The 21,611-nt window shown below is 31.7% G+C and overlaps 1 protein-coding gene across 1 annotated transcript in view; it reads left to right on the top strand.

The window, feature by feature from the left end:
• The window catches only part of LOC117104992 (kalirin-like), a 182,487-nt gene that overhangs the window by 1,845 nt on the left and 159,031 nt on the right, over positions 1-21,611 (top strand). Inside the window, exons 2-3 of the mRNA XM_033245970.1 lie at positions 11,494-11,568; positions 13,069-13,183. Of these exons, the coding sequence (XP_033101861.1) occupies positions 11,494-11,568; positions 13,069-13,183 (190 nt within the window). The remainder of the gene's footprint in view (positions 1-11,493; positions 11,569-13,068; positions 13,184-21,611) is intronic.

Below are 21,611 nucleotides of genomic sequence, written 5' to 3'. Positions count from 1 at the left end.
ACTATTCCAGTTATTACGCTGTGCTGTAGTGATAGTGCACAGTAGCGATTTTATGGAAACCCAGCTTAATAGGATTTTTTATGATGAATGATTAATATTGTTCATTTGTCCAAATTCTTCAGCTGTCTTATTAGTCACAAGACACAATTTTATTAATCAAATCTATTCATGCAGATAGCCTGATCGGACAAAAAAAAACAAAAAAAAAACCCAGAAAAACCAGCCAGACGCAGACACATAAATAATTGTAAACTTCCGCCAACATTACTATAAAAAAATGTTTTGAAATGTAAGTTAATGTTGCTATAATCTTACTATCATGTTTTAATATTCAAAACAAAAATCATAGTAATTAAACTCATCATTATTGTCAAAGCTAAAAAGTATCATCGAATACTCAGTTTGTAAATTGCGAACTCTTTGTTTCAAAAGTTCATTAAAGATGCCATATGACGTAAGTGCAAATAGAAAAATTTATTAGATTATCACTTCTGCCCGCATCTAAAATTCAGGAAATATTGATGCGGAAATAAAAATAAAACTTTTTTGCTGCATCAAGTATTTCAACAGCATAAAAATAACTATGTAATTTTGTGACTTCAAATACATTTTCCTTAAAAAACTATAAAATTAAACCAGTTTTTATACAATATTTATTACAGGCCAAATATAAACAGTCCCTCCCTCATCAATAAAAACAAAAGCAAAATAATCGATTAAAAAAAAAAAACCGCCCTCCCTCATCCCTCATCAATTTTTTTTAAAAAAGAGTGATAATCTAATATTTTTTTCTATGTTCCCTAAATGGGAAAACCTTTAAAATTAAATTAAATCATGGAATAGCTCATTTTTAATATTTAAAACAAAGGCAAAGTAGACCTAATTACAAAATAATACACAGAAAAAATGTTCACTGATTTACAGACTATACTACATAAAGTATTAAAAATTATAGACCGAACAGCAATACAACACTAGTATAATCTGAATTGAGGAAGTTTAGGATTTCCGATTGGATACTCAGAATTGTGATTTCCATGTGTGTCTATACTGTACGTGTTTAAGTTAGTAAAATTTTAAGTGGGCCTTCTGTATGTTGGAGAACAAAAAGTGTGCCTTGTACACACTTTATTGGTGTAAGTGTACTACTAAATTGTGTTTGCAGTAGCCGGTGTTAAAGTGTGCAAAGGTGGCGTTATTGTTATTAATTGTTATTGTTATAAGTTAATGTTGCCAACCTGGGCTGGTTGTAAGTAAAAATGATAATAAACCAAAGTGACACCAAAGCAGCAATAGTAATTAACTAAAATGGCAGTATTATACACAGTAAAACCAACAGTACCAGGACTATAAATAGAAGACTGAGCCAAAGGATATCACCATACTGCAGTTCTTTCTTTCTTATTTTCCAATTACTGTACATCTGTTCACTTGTTTTGTGCGTAGAGACCCTCATATTTTGTGCTGTGTAAACGGATAACTTTTTATCTGATGACTACAAAGTAGGTCTAAATAAAATTGTAGGAAAATAAAGTAAACATTGTTATTAAAAGGTTTTATCAAAATATGTAATTACTGTACTTTATTAAAGGTTAAGTAAATTGTAAATAATTGTTAAAAAAGATTATGCACACTAAAAAGTCCTGGCCTATTAGTATTATTTTATTTTGTTAAACTGGTTTTAGGCTGAAAACCAATAATTGCCAAGCAGAGAAAATTCTGTTCCATGACAGGAATTGAACCAAAGACCCTACACTAGGATTAGATGGCAAGCAACCACCAAGCTATTCAACTCCACTTCAAGTCTAGACTTACTGTATAAATACAGTATCAACTTCCCAAACCTCACATTAATGTTTTGTATGACATTTAACATTCTTTGTTTTTTTTTGGGAAAGGATTGACAATCTTAATAACTTAGTATATAAGTGTAAAAAAACATGTTTGAAAATATTTTATACAACAAAAACAACACCGCTTTTGTTAAATTGCCATTTTGGTTGCAAAGTATTGCTGTTTTTTATTGACCATTTGGTGATTTCTGTTTTAGCTTATTGTTGTTTTAGTTTATTAATGCTTTTGGTTTACTGTATTGACATTGTGACCCACTTCCAGTGTACCTATGTACAGTAACTTTTAAGTGAACTGTAAAGTGAGCCAAGTATACTGTTGAAGTGTGCCAATTGGTTGGGAGTGAAGTCGAAAGTGTGCCAAATTTGATGTATTATAAAATTCTTATAGTGTGATGTGTGTGTCTGCTAGTTCTTCAATAACTTCAATATAGATGATTACAGTACAGTATCTAAGTTTTAGTACAATACTGCTTACAAATACAAGTACTGGAGGATTACTAACTGAACATGTAATGTTTAAAGTAGACTAATGGTATTTCATATAACAGACAGAGCTTAGCTAATATTGTGTAAATAACCAACTGTCCTTCCTGTGTAGACCAATCTGCAGTAACCTTCCTTTGAAACTAAAAATGAACCCTAAATGGAATTTTTTAATGTATAGCATCAGTTTCACTCAAATACAGCTCATTATATTTATAAAAAAATTATTTTATTTGGAACCTGGTACAAATGTATGTAGCTAAGATTAGGTTTCCTATTTTAGGATTAGTGAATGCAATACTGTACATCTATGTAGGGTGTTATTATGAACAGTCAGTAAATTGCTTTGTGTGCCATTCCTTTTAGTGCTAGTGGATCTGTGGTGTGCTGTATCATTGATAATGAATGTTATAATGTATGTTCCAGTAGATTTTGAGCTCTGAGCAAATTTTCCTTTCAATTTCCTAGTTGCTCGATGCAAAACCTTATGAGAGCGAATTTTGAGACTTCAAATCAGTCATGATGAGCTTTTGTAAAATATGGTACTTTTTAGGGGTTACATTTTACCCAGTTACTGTATGTCTTTGTCTGAGATTCTAGAGCGGAATGTTTGAGAAGGGTCACTGCCTCAGGATTGGTTGTCTAAAAAAGGAAGTTTCTCTTCAAGAGTTAGTGTGTGCGTGAATTGTGTTCTTAGTATCTGTATGTTTGTTCATTAGAAGATTTAATTTTTCTATTAAAAATGTTTTACTGTATTTCTCATTTTTCCATCAAAGAAATTCAGCCAACCATATATTGGAAAGATTACTGCACGAAAGATATTAACCTAGTAATTCTATGTCATACAGGTTGCACTCAAGTGCTATAGTACAGTAAATGCTAATTGATACTTCAACAATTCATCGATAACCCTTTGAATAAATTAAAATGTACATTACTACAGTACTTTAAATTTAAATGATGAAAGAATACAATTTCAAAACATCCTATTGTCCTGGAGATATACTTTCAAATACCAATATTCCTTTTTATAATATAGCTTCTCAAAGATAAACTCATTGGAGCAAAACATTGGCTAACCATCACCATGAATTATATAATACGACAATTTCAAACCTGTCTAATAACTTTACAAAAGATGAATAGTTATGATAGAAATTGGTTGTAAAGTATCTTGTAACAAAGTACAGTAAAACTATCTCTTATTCAGTCTGTCACAATCACAGTTCATCTAAGTTCACTCGCAGTTTACTGATAGTACATCAGTTGGTCAGACTGGTGGGCAGTAGTTTAGATGGTCTGCTGTCTGGTTGGTTGGTTGGTCCATTTGTAAATTTATAGTAGTATAGTAGTAGTAGTAAAAGTACTTAACACTGTACAGGTAGGTGTTGTCTGCACTTATACTACAGAAGTAGGGCCCTGGTAAGAGTCCGGAGGTAAATCCTCTACCAATCTCTGAAATTCTAGATGTTTAGAGGCAGAAAATTATTGATTTTTAGATACAGATGTGAACCTCAATTTGATAAAACTCATTGTACAGAAATAAGATTTTATGCACATTAACTTCATGTCGAACTAACAAACAATTTTACCTTTTGTGTGTCATTGTTTGTTTTCTTATGCACACAATATACAGTAGGCTTAAGCTCAGCTTACCCTTTCCCCAGAGGCTGTGAAAAAACATTTCTTTTTTCCCCAGATAAACACTGTTGGGCTATATAGAAAAGAACAATTTTCTCTAGGCTTAATCTTGATGGTGATAAAGGTTTGTCTCACCATGGCCTGACAATAAGACCATTAAATTATATTACAGTAATCCTAGGATACTGTAATGTACTGTAGGCCATATTAAGTATTGCATTTAATATTTTGCAAAAATCTGTAAAAAAAAGTTGAAATATATTATAGCATGATGATGGTACATTCAGTAATATGCAAATGAGGTAAATGGTTGTTTTAAATTGAGTGCGATGTCCATTATCTGACCTGTCCTACCATTCAACACACCATTAATACGGTCCATTTACGGTCGGCCAACCACAAAAGAAAATGGTTGGTCTGCACAGCAACTGGGGTACGGTACGTAGAAATAGATGCATTCCTTACAGTAGGATAAAATATAAGACTGTTCTTCCAAACCAGTTGTTTGGTTGAGCCAAGCATTATTATATATGGTCAACCAACCAAACTTCTGTGAGAAAGAAGGGTTAGTGGCAGGGGACAATATTTGCATGCTGTTACTGAACTACTGTATATTGACTTTTAGGTACTGTACAATTCAAGATCTTTGATTCATGTACTGTAATGTGACGGTATGTTGTGCCCTGGTCCATGTTGCAACCAAATACCTCGTCGGCCTGTTTTTCTACTGTCGCACGTCTTTCAGAAACGATTCAAATATTTGCATTGAAGTTTCAGCAAATTCATTGATTAAACAAAACATGCAAGTGTCATGGATGCAAAAAGGCCTCAAAATACCTTGAAGTTTTCTTTTGGCAGAAATATTTGATTTAAATAAAAAGTGATTTACTATCTGTCATTACAGTATAGCACATACCTGAGTTGTATGAAAAAATAAGCTTTGCAAAATGTTATATACTCTACAGGTGATTGGGTATTCAATGCTTATACATTCAACAACACATCATCAACAAATACTATTGTGCGGTACTTTCGGTGTACTGTCGACAAGGTGTTTTTATGTAAATATCATCATCAACAATTGTCAGGTTCATGGCAACCACTCCCTACATCTTTCCCAATTTAAAACCGTAAATATTGAAATATGAATATACTTATATTATATTACTAATTTGACACAGTATGTTTTTCTACAAATGCAAAGTGATTACAAACTACTTTTTAACATTAACAATGGCAATGTGTCCTATATTTACCTACAGTGTACAAGGTGATAAAGAAAAGACATAAAATTAAATGTAGAATACACAAATTCTTCACTTCCATTGTTAAATTTCACTCCCATAAAATTAATGGGACATTTAAATTATTCATTTGAGTACATAGCTGTCTTAAATAAGTTGAATATTTTCATGAAGGCATGATCTAGCATATTAATGTGCATATTTGTCAGCAAAGTACATCTGGTTATGGGTAACCTAGCTTTCTTTTGAATGACCTGATATCTGCGAAGCAGCTGGTAGGCCTCTAGCTGTTTGTTGACGTTTACCCAGCAAGATTCTAAACTTGTAAGAAAATGGGATATGTTATCACTGATCACATGTTATTGATCTTGTCAAGTGTAAAATTCATACTGACTCTGATATGTTTATTACAACAATATTATTAATTAATAATTGTGTTCTTATTTTTTTATGGTTATTAAATTATTTATGCAATGATAAAAATTGAACATAACAACAAAGCTGGCTTAGATGCCTACGTTACGTAATCGTGTCCTTGTAATCCGAGCCGACTTTACTGTTAAGCAAGTTAATTTACCGTTATTCTAGTAAAGTTAAGTCACTTAACTTAAGTGACTTAATTCCTTTAACTAGCTATAATTGAGTGGTTCACGTCGAACTTTTAACTAGTTAAGTGGATGTATATCTAGATAAAAGTTCGACGTGAACCAAGCTTTTCAGTTTTATCTGTCTTCATTTGATACTTTTCTCTTTCTTTTGTATAAGAATAAGATAAGATTAACTTTATTGTCATGACTGCAAAACAAGGCGAACATGAAATTTGGTTTCCTTGATGCTTAATTGCACAAATATTACAGTATAAAATAAATTAAAAAAAAGATTAATTGCACTTAAAAATAATATACAGTACATGAAAAGACTGGAAAAACCATTAACAACATTAATAACCAGTGACAACATACAGTATTTAAAACCAGAAGTCCCAAAATATCAATTGTCTAAATTAGTAGAATTGAATAAAAAGAGGAAAATTTAGAACTGTATCAAACTTGCAGTAGACTGGAGCCTTTAGAATGAATGTGACATTAATCATAAAATTGAAGAAGAGGAGGAAAGACAAAGATGTCAAGATAAATGCTAGTTGTGCTTGCATTCTGTGTACAGTATGTTATGTTGAATTATATTCTGGAATAATCTACTCACTGTGTATGTCAATACTGCTCTACTGTAAGTGACCTACAGTATATACTACTTTATGTATACTTAACTTTATTATGGCATAGTGAATTGTTTATGTTTGGAAATTATAAAGAAGTTGCATAATGCATTGGTACTTTCATCATCAAACATTAATATTCACCGGGATGTCAGTCATGACCCCAGTAGAGTAATCAGAATTGATATTATGCCTGCTATTATTGATTGAAACACCTCATCTTTGCAGTGTTGGGTAATGGAGAGTTCATAAGTACAGATGGGAAGCACAATCATAAGTTCAGATCAGACAGACTGACTACCTTTGGCAGTCTAATTTACTCTTGTTTTTTCAATGAACATTTGTTGATAACAGTAGGTTAATTCACTACTCAGAATTTAGTAGATTGTGAGTTATTTTACATTACACATGGTTGGCATCATCATCATCATCATCATCATCCTTATTATCATCTTTCAACATAATTTTCATCATCACCTTTGTCATCATCATAATCATCATTCTCACGTATTAGTGAGGATTGAAATGAAGATTGTGCAGATGATTGGGATCGTCATCGTTGTGGACATCATCATTGATATTTTCGCTGCCTTCGTCGTCATCATCATCATCATCCTTATTATTGTCAATCATTATTACCGTCACTAACATAATTTTGATCATCCTTGTCATCCATCATCATCGTAATCAACATCATTGACATCAGTAAAATTATCAGGTTATCATCAATCTTCATCAACCATCATTCTCACACCATTAACATTCTTCTTCATTTATAATTAACATAATAATCATTATTATCATCATTATAATTATTGTCACTATTATCATTGTTATTATTATCACTACTGTATAACCATCACTATCTTCATCTTTGTTATTGTTACCGACATTGTTCTCTTCTTCATTATCATCACAACATTGTTGTCTTCTTCATTATCATCACTACTATATTAATCTACTGTATGTTATAATAAATCACTGTATTTCACAGCACTCTTTAATTTTGATGTTGTAAATGTTTATATACATCATTGTTTATTTATCATCCATGTCATCATTCTTTTTGCCATATTCCACTTACAAATTCTTTATTGTTTCTACCTCTATTTGATATTAGTCATAATTCTGTGCGTCAAATCAATAATATTAGATCAATATTAAGTTAATGTTATTTCTGAATCTTAAGGCAGCTGCTATGTCGCCACAGTTTGGACTCTGATGCTCTCGTCGTTGTATCCAATTAATAAAAGTGCAATTTCATTTCAAACATGATATTTACAGTACGGGCATCAATGAGGCGAAACTTGAATTTCTTAGAAAATGGCAAAGTGCGACGATTGTTTTAATCAGTTATTTTTTTGTAACAAGAATTATTTTTAGAAATTTAATATTCAAAGATTTGCTTGACAGTTAAAGCCTTAGAAATGTCAGTATGCTCAACTACTGTATATTTTGTGTTTACTTGCTAAATTTAATGTCAATGTTATTTGAGTATTGTAGTTATGACTACCCATAATCCAACAGTACAAAAACTACCCATAAGCTGCTAAAGCACATCAAGTACTGTACCTAAGAAAGACAGTACCTCAATTAATTGTTTCTCATTTATTTTGTCAACGCACAAGTGATATATGCTATAAATTTCAATTTTGTGACCAATTTGTAGCATCGACAGTAAAAGATACAGTATATTATAAGATATTACCTCGATGTTAATTTGCTACAGCATATGAACTAATCATCAAAGTTCCATTGTTTATAGTTGGATAATTAAAATTAACTATGGATAATGAAACATTTGGGAATTGTTCTATAGGCCCTTCATAAAAAAATTGCAAAAACTACAAAACTGACATTTGACAATGTAAACACATGTGTCTGCTGGGAGGTTGATTTTGATACTGATGATATTGTCCTTTTATTGTTTGTGTGTTATATTTTATTTTATTTATTTTATTTATATATAATTATTCATTTATTTATAATTACGTTAGACTTATAGCATTTTATTTTTCAAAGGAGTGCATGAGAAGTTAACTAATGTACCACTGTTTTTGTTGGCCCCAATCTATTAGACCATGGTTATGATCATATTATGTACAATATTTTATTAACTGTAAAATATGATTTTTGATAGAATTTGATGTTCAAAGTACACTTTATGTTGATATGCCGGTGTTGTTCAGCTATCGCAAGCCATATAGTGCAACGATGCAGACCCCTGGGTTGACTTGAGTTGTCACCTGCTGTGCTTCCTAATATAATAACTGAAAATACTTAGATGCTCTTGTACACTCCATTACTGAAATATGATCCCCCAAATACATTGGATCAAAAATAATTATTAGAAAAATTCAATATGAAACATAAATTTTAAAGCATTTAATAAAAGTATGTTTGGTGTTATATACTATCAATCCCAGTTAAATTTTGTATCCATGGTAACTAATTACACAATTTTCCATCGATTTTCTGATCAATGGTTACCTTGACTCAGCATGAGGTTTCTGGTGATTACTAATTACTACAGTAGGACGGCATTCCCAACCTGTTTTCAAACCATGCTGATTATTACGTTATTACAGTATTACAACATTCCCTGTTTCTCAATCCATTCTGGTTATTACAAAATGCCCAATTTGTTCACCAATATGAAATTATGAAATCATTCCCAAAGAATGTACCAATTTTTGATCACTACGGTAAATTACTGTACAAAGTACCCAGGGTTTGCAAATCCATTCATTACACTGTTAATCAAGCTATTGATCTACAGGAATTATTACTGTAATACTGTAGGCCTGAAGTACCACATCCCACTCAGGATCCAAATGCATGATCACAGTATAATACTGTTCCAGTCGGGGTCTCACTTAAGCAATATCTATGTGTTCAATATTTCTTTCAAGTCTTGATGCATTCCACAATTAGGTTTCTAATACAATAGTCATCACTAAACTTGCGTTCTCTCCCAGTTGCCCCTCCCCCAGTTGTTAATATTTGGAGCAAAAACATTATGAACAAGTAGATAAAAATGTCTTTGTATCACCTGATTTTTGCAGAGCAGGTTCCCCCTCACTTAATCATCAAGCTCCCTTCCCCTCTCCACTACCATGCCCTGCATCAGTTCCCCCCCCCCCATCTTTTCAATACTCCTAGATACATCACTGCTAGCTTATCTTATTATTCTTGATTCCTAACATTCCCACCCAGTTTGCTATTCATATTGTAATAACATGATAATCAGGTTTATAATCTTATTTTGTACAGAAATGCTATTGGTAAACAGAGTACTGTAGAAATGTGATTGTGTAACCCCAGATTGTGTTCCAATATTGTATTGAATCCAGTAAGTCAGTACGTAATCCTTCAAACAGGAAACATGGGATTTGTTTAATCCCTTTAAGTATTTGCTTCCAAGATTTGTTCAAAGCAGTAAGAACAATATGTTACCATAGTTACTGGTTAAATTGTTAATTAAGGAATATGTCTGGCATTTCCACAGAGACCAGATTTTACAAGGTTGAAGAAATGGAGTAGACTGTATTAGGAACTCTTTGTTCATCTTAATTAAATATTTCTTTTACCTAAAGCCATCAAATTGTACTATAATGTTTGCAAAACATTATAAGTACTACTGTATAATGATAGAATTTTCAAATGTAAACAATATTAGGAAGCATCCAATATGATGACCCCTTTACAGCAAAAGTGTGTGTACAATATATACTGTAAACTTTAAAAAGGTATCGGGAGTCCACAATGTTAGCAGGTATGCAAGGGGGTAAGAGTCAAAAGTGTGAGGGGTAATAACAGGAATTCAAGTGGACATTATTGAAGGTTTACAGATTAGTCAATCATTCTATCAATTCAATCAATCATTCATTTAATCAATTAATCATTTAATCAATCAATTAGTAAATTATTAATACTAATGAAGTAGTGGATACCATAGATAAATTAGACAGTTTCTACTGTAGTACTTAAAGGTCCTCTTAATATTTTATGCATGAAAGGAAAATAGGTCAGGTGTACATAAGTCCATTTATTCTGACATTTTGAAATGCAAATTTCTAGCATGACCTCCATTATTCAAAGGTCATATTTCAAATTATCTTTTTGTTTTTGTTGATACAGTACAATGGGTTTACTTTCACTCAGTGGCTCTTCCAACGTAACCTAGTTGGTTAATTGGCTGATATTCAGGGACCCTCTTAAATAAATGAAATAATCTGATGCCTTTATCAGCGAAGTCTTTGAGGCTTAGGAGTGGAGTCGTTTTTTAGTCATGAAAAAAAGTCTTGCTGTTACAGGAATTGAACCCAGGACCCGGGGATTAGAAGGCAAGCATCTTAACCACTAAGCTGCATATTCAACTCCACTCAATAATAATTTGTTATGATTTTAATTCATCATAGGTACAGTACAATGGAAGTGGAGGAAGTCCTGTATTCACCATTTTCTTTCTGTTTTATTGAACTTAGTACTATTTGTATTAAGAAATATGAATGAAAATTTGAAATAAAAAAAAAAGTTCACTTATGCAATGTCAATAACCTGTACCAGTACATTAAATGTATGTTGATAAATTAAAATAGAAGATTATAAATCATAAAATACTATCGTATGGTATTACATGAATACATAAGGTTTACTACGTTATCGTTATTGAGTAAACATATACTATGTTCTATTGTTGATAATGAGCATGTATGTTATTTACAGTGTGCTCCTATTTTGAAATCCAAGTTGAGCATGTTGTTGATAAGGAGTATAATGTTATAACTACAGTACTATGCAATGTGGGAGGTTCAAGTCTCAGGTGTTTAATGTGACGCGCACAGAGACCTTGACTCTGTACACCATAAAAAAAACTGGCATATAATTTATTATAATAATTTTGTGTGTCATTCCTTTGTTTGGATTTTGTTTTCAATATATTAATACGGGCTTATTCATAATTTATAATGCTAATATTCCTACAATGATTTGATGAATAACACAAATTTATTGTACATGATACGGTAATGGCTTTTGTGTTTTTTTTCTCCAGGTTCCTCCATGAGCTTGGGTATCCGTGCAGTGGATGTCTTACCAATATTAAAGGACAAATTGGCGTTCGTATCAGGTATAGTCGATCAGAATCCATTTCAACCTTGAGAATATAGGTAGCAAAGATTTACTGTTCTTCTATAAGTTTCGGTAAACAATGGATACTATAGGGAATTGTTTTATTCATAAGAAAAGAGATTGTATTTTTTTAACCAGTAGCATGGTACGGAAGAGGGTTCTCCTTAAACACCTAGCTACAGTTCAACTCTTATTTTGTTGTCTGTTTAAATGCGTGGTGTTTGTTTAATAGATACCACAGTAATTGTAATATTTATAATAATAGTATTAAATTATGATTGTTATTGTTATGGACTTCAAATTGTAAGACTTAAATGAAAATATAAAATTATTAAAATCGTAATGCTTAAAAATAACAGAAATGCAGTAATTATACTACTGTATCGACATTGCTACCTGAATTCTTTTATGTTTATCAAGTGAAAATGTGATGTTAATATCACACTAAATTGTTTCATGAAGCGTGCATTAGCATTTTAAGAGTGTTTTTCTTTAAGAGCGGATAAGAAGTGTTATGATGGGTAATCGCTCTTCAGTATACTTTACTTAATGTCAGTTTATTTAAGTTTTTTTGGGCACTGATTTACACAAAATTATACATAATAATTTATATGTTCTTTAAATATTAATTTTAATTTAGAATCTTCAGTTACCATTTCTTGTTCAAAGATATTTAAAACATTTTTGCCTTTTTTTTCTGTAGATTTTTTTTTTATGTTGATAGTGATGGGGAAAATATATTTAAGCTTAATATATTTTCTTCATAGTGATAGTAATAATAATAATAATAATAATAATTTTGACATTAAAAAAGGTATGAATATATTACATAAACTTCATATAAAATGAATAAAAACATATTCTGGGCTGTATTTTCCTATGTGTCCAGTAGTCTAGTGAAACATTTGCAACCTAGCTTGGCCTACTGTAGCATGATTAGTGAAATAGTTTGTGAGCTATTAAAATAGGCAGTTATGACCAGTCATCTTCATTCATCAGCAGCATTGTCATTATCATCATCATTATCATCGTCATCATCTTTATTCATTATCATCATTACTGTATTCATTATCCTTGTCGTTATTGTCATGTAGAGCAAGTGTTGATTTCGCTTTATACTTGATTCTTTACGACTCAATGCACAAGATATACTGTTCGTCACTGAGTCACATTCACTAAATCACATTGGAACAATGACAATTTGCCGGAAGCAAGAGATATTTTAAAATTCACTGTAAATTTCTGTCAAATCTGCCAAAACAATTGTTTCTTAACACTGACAAAAAGAATTTATGATCCTATAAAAGTAGTTTAAATGTTTTTCCTTTGTTTATAAGAATGATTATAATAATAGTAATGATAATTGTTTTTTCTACAGATAAAAAAGTCTGTGCTATACTAGATGGGACTGGTAATCATGAAAAATGTGCCCATGTTGTTGATTTCTTCCAGTTGTTTGAGAGTTCTATTGTCAAGTCATATTTTTATTTTATTACAGGAGGTCGTGATAAGAGAGGTGGCCCTGTTTTGACTATTTTAGCTAAACCAAACTTAGACCGGGTACGAGAAGATGATCTTAAGAGGCTCCTGCGTTACTTAGCCAGTATTCCAAAGTAAGTCCAACAGAAAGATTCTCACATGATAAGAAACAAATACAGTACAGTACTTCTTGTTTTGATATCTGCATAATTATAAGTCAATAGTTTATGTGCTAAATCAGATAATCGTATCTGTTTTCCGACTGGCATTTATTTTGTTGCTAAGCAACAGTAAGGTGGATAAGAGCCTGACAGATGGGTTCAATATGGAAATATTTTAATTTCAATTCACATTTCATCTGGAAAGGCTTATGTTCTCCAACTACAGTACTTCCACACCCTTTTTTTCCCAAATTTATTTTTGTTCTAAGTTATTGTTTTTTTAATTTTTTTAAAGTACAATATTTAATAATAAAATAACTTTTAATTGCAAACTAATGAAGTCCATATTATGTATGCAAACTAAGCAGAATTCAATGTGAATTCTATTTTTCGTGTTTTATTAGCTCCACATAGGATCTTTGATAATTCAAAATTATTGGAGTTTTTAATAGAATGCCTAAGGTAATTACTTATGTCTGATGACTCAGTCTCATTAATTTTGATTGTAGTAACCTGTAAAAATCATCAATTCAAACAATATTTGATTACTTCGACCTGCTGCGATTAAAGTTAGGCTAGGCATAAAAGATATTTATGCCTTGTTTCTAATAGGGTCAATCTGGTGGTGAATTGGGCAGTACACCGGGAACAATCCCCTACTCTTTTCTGAAGAGTGTACTGCGTTCTTTAACGTGCACATGGGCCATAATGCACACAGGACACATGCTTAAATGTCTCATCCGAAAGATGGTGCGCTATTGTAACTTGCATTTTAGCCCTCCAGTTGAAATGCAAGGAGAGCAGCGATGGAAATTGAAATGGGGACCTAGAGATCTCCACGGTTCAGTGCACACACAGTGGTTACTACCAGTTTAGCCGACTGAGCTAAGCTGCTCTCTTATTTGTCAGATTAAGCGGACAATGTTTGGTCAAACTTTGTCTGGTGAAGTAGAACATTTGCTGAACTCTACCAGACATGAAAAAACATGTCTTCAATATTTGATTAGATATGATGTTTGATGTGATGAGGTGGAGTATTGACAGACTTCCAACCAGGGATTTAGCCAGAAAAACGAAATAGGCCATCCAAAATGGAAGCCAGTGGGAGTGGCCCCGAGCCAATGGGCGGGCCTCACCCACTCGGGGCCACGCCCTCTCCCAAACATAAAAAAAATTACAAAATTATGATCTTTAGAGGGCAAAAAAAATGTGTTTAAATGTTGGAATTTTGTCTTCAAAGTGGAATAGTGTTGAATTAGCTATCACAATGACATTTCAATTATACACATAGATTGCGTATGGCTATGGTTACTCACTTAAAATGTGTCTAGGCTATGCAGGTGCATCTTCATCTCTCGCCTTAGCCTAGTGTAAATTCTACTCTCGGTCTTCTGAATCGAGAGATAGGCCTACAGTAAACTTACTGTATTTTGTTGACTAATAAACTTTAACTTGTGACGTAAACAACAAATATAACTGACATTTAAAGACATGCTTTATTTAATCAGATATGATATTTGATCAGATTTATCTGATGAAGTGTAGAGTATTGACCAACTTCCAAAAGACATTCAAAGACATTCTTTAAATATTTAATCAGACATGATATTTGATCAGTCTTTATCTGATGAAGTAGAGTGTTGACCAACCTTCCACAGTCATGGAAAGATGTTTTATTTAATTAGATTTTCTATCATCAGATGAAGTCTGATCAACTATTGCCTAATGATTCTTGAAACCCGAAATATGATATAATCATGGCTTTAGGTTTACCTGTATAATCTTTGTATGTTAAAGCAAGACTTTGTTATACCTTGTTTTGTGAATTTATATTTTTATAGTTTTGAAGTAGAAAAAGATATTCTTCCTCATTTCCTTTTCAAATATATTTTGGATTTACATGTACAAAGGTTTCATGTGATTCAGCTCTGCTAAGTGAGACATTGTAAATAAAAAAGTATTGTAAATAAGTAAGAATTTATTATGCCATTGGTAATATTCTAACTTTATTGCTTGACCACACAATTAGAATCTACTATAGTGCCACATAAACCAGACATAAAATTGACACCATATGTTTGTAGTAGTATTATTAACCTAAAAATATTTAATTAAAATGTTGAATTCTCATATATGATAGTGGAAGGTTTTTTATGTTTGCCCATTAAATTGTGCATTCTGTCCGAATTGTACAATTAATTTGGCGCTGTGGCTACACTAGAGATCTAATGAAGAAATGTGGTAACCAAGTCACATTGCCTATAACAAATTTTGTCGTCTCTTCCTGCTTAGGTCATGAAGAATGTTCTACTTAATTGCGAACACTTTTTCTGCAGCTGGTTAACAACCATTGCCAATATGCTCATTAATAATTAGTCTCTGTGGTACAGACACTTAGGCAGACTTCACAGACATTATTGACCAGAGTCTACCATTCAGTATAAAAATTAGCAACGGCATTGCGTTGGCCATGTACTGTGTATTTTCCAGCATTAGGTCCAGCTACTATGATATTAATCTAATTAGCAATTATAATATGATGGAAGATGATATTTCAGTTTTTTAATTCTCAATGATTTTATACAGTGTTTGTAGTTCCTGGGATAAAGCTAGTAAAATAAAGCCAACCTATCTACAATATGTAATTCCTAAAAGTAAAGTGTTTATATATAATATATAAATTTAAAATCATTTAGTAGTATACAACTACAATATCACCGCTAAAACAGTATTGATGAGAAAAACTGCACTACCACATTGTAAAGTAAGAGACTTTGACAGAGGGATGAATATAAAGCTTTAATATTTTAGCTTCAAGATCAAGATAAATCAAATTGACCACATACTAGGTAGTACAGTATTTTTATAGACACAATACTAATGAAAGTACATACAAATAGTACTATAAAGACTAAATTGTATTTTAAAAGCATAATTTATACTTAAACAACAACAATATTGATCAGTACTTAAATATGATACATTTATTGATCTAGTTCCCAGGATCTAAATGTGCTTTTGTTTGATATTACCCAAGGTCTATTTTTCAATTCTAGTGGCTTTTTAATAATCAGATCTGTTTTTATAGAAAACGTGCAAATACCATTGTGTCCTTTGGTGCTTATTCATGCAATAATAAAATGTGCAAGGAGGCGGATTGGTAGGAGGTGTTAAAGATTGTTTCGGTATTTGATACACTTTGAAATGAAGCACACTTAATCAATGTTACACTCACGGTCGTTGCTTCCCAAGTGAAAACATCATATGGCTTTCTGCTACACTGTACTGTAAATTTGATTTTTATCTGGGGTATGTGGGTACCTGGTGGGTTTCAGTGGTGTTTACCATTTAGTACAGCATGCAGCAATAGAGTAGCGACGTTTATTTGCATACTGTATTGTTTTACTGACCCATGGTGTGCTCTATATGTTTAGTGAACAATTGTAGAACCTCTCTCAAACAACTCTTATCCCAAATCTCCTATCTCCATTTCCCTCCCCCACCCATCTTTGTTGTTACAGTAATGCCTCTATGTGAACAGATTCTTATTTGTCAGGATTACAATTAGGCAAAAGCTTGCTCAGTGGCTGTTTTGATTTTATTTTTATTCTTTTATTTTTTACTTCCTACAATAACCTTGGAGTGGTTCCAACAGTAAAAAATTCCATAAAAAAGTATAAATATATAAAATGGAAATGAAATATACTGAGTCGTGAAATTTTGTTATTCATTGCAAGTGGGACAAGTTAAGGTTGTATAACATATGATGATTAGTTACCGTAATGTAGGATAATGGAGAAGGCGACTTAAGTTAATGTCCTGATCTAATTGATTTTAATAGCAGAAGGAAAGGCAGGGGTAATAACGTGATTTATAATTGACAGGCTATTTCCATATTAGGAAAAATGGATCATCCTTATCTTGTATTTAACAATTTTAAATGTTTGACTGATAGATTGATTATAATATTTGATAAATTAATATTAAAACAGCATCAATCGATCGAATCAGGACTAAAGGTTCATGGGTAAAGTGCAATTATACATAGCATGACATCACTGGCCATTTTGTTGTGACAAATTCCAAACTTGGCTTTCTTTTGGAATTCATTTTTATTGTTTAACTTTTTATTTCCCATAAATATATCCATCATAATTTTAGATGTTTAGATTTATGTAGGCCTGCCTTTGGCAGTAAAGTCAAATAGTGTTTCTGAGAGACAATATAGAATTAGTGGAATTAATTATATTTAAATTTATTTTAATACAGTATGTTTATACAGGTCTCCCTCTAATTAGAGACCCCTCCAATTAAGGACCACCTCCAATTAAAGACTGTTTTCTGTAGTCCTATTTTAACAATTGTCTTTTATCTTTATTATTCTAATTTAGAGACCAAAGCTGCTAAAGACCATGAAAACTCCAGTCCCAAAAAGGTGTTTAATTGAAGGGAGACCTGTATTTAATATATCAAACCTGTACTCAATGCAAAGATTCAATATTTTTTAGATTTTAGGTTTCGCACAATGGGCAACCATCTACTGTATACACCCTGGGAGAGTATTCCAGTCATACTCTAGGGATTTGATCACTGACTGCTTCTCTGTCCTACCAGATATGCATTCATAACTCTTGGGTGCAGTGAATAAATATAGAAGTACCATTCCCAAGGACATAAAATTAGGCAACCTCAAAGTGCACTCAAATGCTTACTTTCATATTGGAAGTGATAAAACTCACCCTAAAAATTTAAAGATATTAAATAAATATTTTGTTTATTTTTTCCAGATTATTATATCAATCTACAAATAAAGATTGAATTTAAACAAAGAACACTTTCAATAATATGCAACAGAGTTATATTGTAGCCTCCAAGTTTAAACTATTTGTAGTATATTTGATTAATGACATGTTATATTAATATTATCATTCAATGTAAAATATCCCACATTATCCTGTGGAGACTCATACAATCACAATGTTACTTAGTAAGTAGCTGTACTGTGAGTGCTTCTTCCATTGCAGTTTAGTTCTCAGTGTTATCACCTCTCTTTGTTGCTAAACGAATTTGATATGGCTATTATTACCTAAATTCATCCATTTTATTAAGAAATATGATAATAATTATATTAATAATAATGGGTTTATAATGATAACAAATGTCTACAATTAAAATAAATCCAAATACTGTACACGTAAGGCTTTCTGACAATGACATCAAATACTATATTGTACACACTGCAAATGAAGGTTTTGACCAAGATAGGACATTACATTACGTTTAAGTTGCAAGCCATTAACAGTCAGAAAGATATTATAGCAGAAAATATGTGAAGAAATAACCATGTGAGTGTGTAGAGTGTTACATTTACTAATTTTCCAGGTTAGTAGCAAGTTTGTGATTCCCAATAATTAGGTAATTTATAAAGTCTAGTTACCATAAGCACTGATTCACTGTTGCTTTTAAACAATGTTTTCAAATTGCACAGATATGCAATTATGGATTTTGTCAGTAATTTTATTAAACATTAACCAGGATGTTTTGTTTTTAGCAGGATTTTTTGGATAATTTCTTTTGTGGTTCAAATAAAAAATCAATATACGAGAAACAAGAAAAATTTGTTTTTTTAAAAATCAATTCAGAAAACATGGTACAGCACTATGTAATACATCATTGATCCTGGAAAAAAAGCAAGGTTGTGGAAATTACAAACTGCACGCTGATCGCTGAGCATATGGTAATACGTGTTAAGTGTCAACAGTTTTATTGATGTATTGGTCAACTGGAATAAACTTATTATAATTGAAAATGACCAACGTCTAACAATCATTTATAGAAAGACTATAGGCTCACTAATTCTATGAAACAAACCTTTATTCTGGGTTTAAAGCTTAAGTGCCTTATTGTTAACCTAATATCCGTGGCATTCATTCAATTAGTAATTAATCGATAGAGAGAAGGAAAGAGTATAGCCAGAATTTGTATAATTTTAATTTGTTAAATTAAAATTTTGGGTCAAATTTAGGGGATAAAATAAACAACTGACGGAAAAATATGATATTACTATGATGAAATAAATTTATATATCCATCTTATAATAATTCTAATGCTGCCTGCTACATATTCTATCGTAGCCATTACAACAAATACCGGAACCCATTCCAAATTCAGAGTATAGTTATCGACAGTGAATATTCCCATGCCATAGATCCAATTTATAGACAAATATCTGATATCTATCAGAAAAAAACTCCAAAACAACAACATGCGCTTGTCGATATTATTTTTTGGGACGATTGAAAATAAGTAATTGTTGTTGAAATCCTGATGAAAGCCAATGGATGAAGCAGATGAATGCTGAGTAAGGCAAGTCAGTACTGTTTAGGTGTGTGACAGAAAAATATTGTGAAGGAAAGATTATTGGAGACATTTTGAAGAGGTTGCAGAAGAGATTGGATAACAAAACTGAACAAGAAACCTTGGTATCACACAGCGTTGGAGGGACTTGACCATACAGTATCATGTGTCCAGTGATTATGCTAGACCGACAACAATTACCTAAAATCTTGTTCTTTTCAGTTTAACTCACTGACCTGTGTTGCCCTTTAGTGACACGTCCATTGAATACTTCTATAGAAGATAATCAGGATCAGGGGATGATGAGATTATCCGAGATGATAGTGAGCAAACCCATTTTGTCTGTCAAATTACCCTTCTAACTGCAGCTTCAGTTCCTATTCTTTACTGTAGTTCTACAGTACACTATTATTTGTGCTTTTGTACTTTAACTGGCAGTGTCAGCTAACCTTGTTTAACAAGTACAGTATAGTTATTTTTAGAATATTGGTAGTTTATTGCCAGTGTTGCATAAACTGTCATCTTTATTAAATTACAGTATGAATGAAACCTGAAGTAAGGGTGATACTTTATGATGCTATTCTGATCACACTAAACTATTTTTTTTGTTGAAAACCTAGAGTTTCTGATATTGCATAATTCTCAACAAATTATATTTTTATTTTTTGAAAGGAAACATATCTTATTTTTGTTTACATTAAAATTCATAATAATAAATTAGTAATTATTGGTAACAAAGATAATGTGATAAATAATTAACAGAGATGATGGTAGTGATTATGATGATGAATAATTATGATTAATGATGATGATAATGAATAATTACTGTATGATAATGTTAATTATAATAATGATATAGTAAGAATTTGTTTATACTCTATATCTATTAGTATTTTCCTTTCTAGATACATTTTAAAATAGTAATAGGTTAGTGAATTTTTTAATGGGCAGTAAATAGTAACTACTATAGCCTAGCCTAGTATGGAGTCATTTAATTACATGCCATGACAGGAGATAATTCCTATGTGGATGCATCCACGTGATGAGTATGCCTACAGCTGTGTGCTGTTAGCTGTACAGTATGCTTCAAGCTGGAATATCTGTCCAGTGATAAATCATAATACAGAGCCTGTAGCATAGTATAATAGATCAATGTACTGTATAATTGCATTATATCCTGTTCTTATCATTATAGCATTATATACCATACATTACATGCATTACTATAAAATACAATGCTATAATATACAATTAAAATATTATCTGATACGTTAACTGTTATTACAACCATCATTATATCGTTGTTAGAGCACAATAAGTACAGTAAGATTGACATTGTCTTGTGTAGTTCAAAGTGAGACTACCCTATTTTATTTCTATACATAGTGGAGTATAAGTGCCCTAGAGTTTTATCAATTCAGGTACACACCATTCTAGGTTACCAATGTATCAGGAGTACCACCACTACTATTGTATTCTGTTTTATGTAGTGGCTGATATTGCTTAAATACTATATTGTTGATGTCATTTACTGTCATGGTTATTAGAGTGCCCATGAAATCTAGGTAATTTTACTTGGCTTATTCCGAAGCTATTTAGTATGTTGTTCCTGATGAGGTATTACCAAGTTAAAACTTGGGTTTTATTAAATTTTATATAGAAGAATCAGGTATTTAACATATTTTTTATATATTGTAAATATTGAAAAAATAAATTCCATATCCTATTTACGGTCGTTTGCACTTTGCCTCCCGGAGCTAGCTACTGAACGCCAAGCATACTGAAATGTGTATACTCATTACGAGAAAATGTAGTGTATGGTAAGATTTATGACTGGCCTGAAACACTAGAGGGACATAAGCTACAGACATAGTTCTGTAGTCATTCTCTGAATACAGCTGTAATTCCTCCTATTCAAATGTAGCAATATCATATTCACTTACTAGAAGGAGAATGAACAGAAGGAAAATAGAGAGAAGAGACATGAATCCTCTCAAGGCAAGATCTGTAATTTAAAATTTGAAATTTAAGGTTTTAGGAAACA

This window comes from Anneissia japonica, unplaced genomic scaffold (assembly GCF_011630105.1).
Source record: "Anneissia japonica isolate Jap-2015-1 unplaced genomic scaffold, ASM1163010v1 scaffold287834_len5846547_cov211, whole genome shotgun sequence".
NCBI lineage: Eukaryota > Metazoa > Echinodermata > Crinoidea > Comatulida > Comatulidae > Anneissia > Anneissia japonica.
This window is presented reverse-complemented; position numbering and strand designations above follow the sequence as displayed.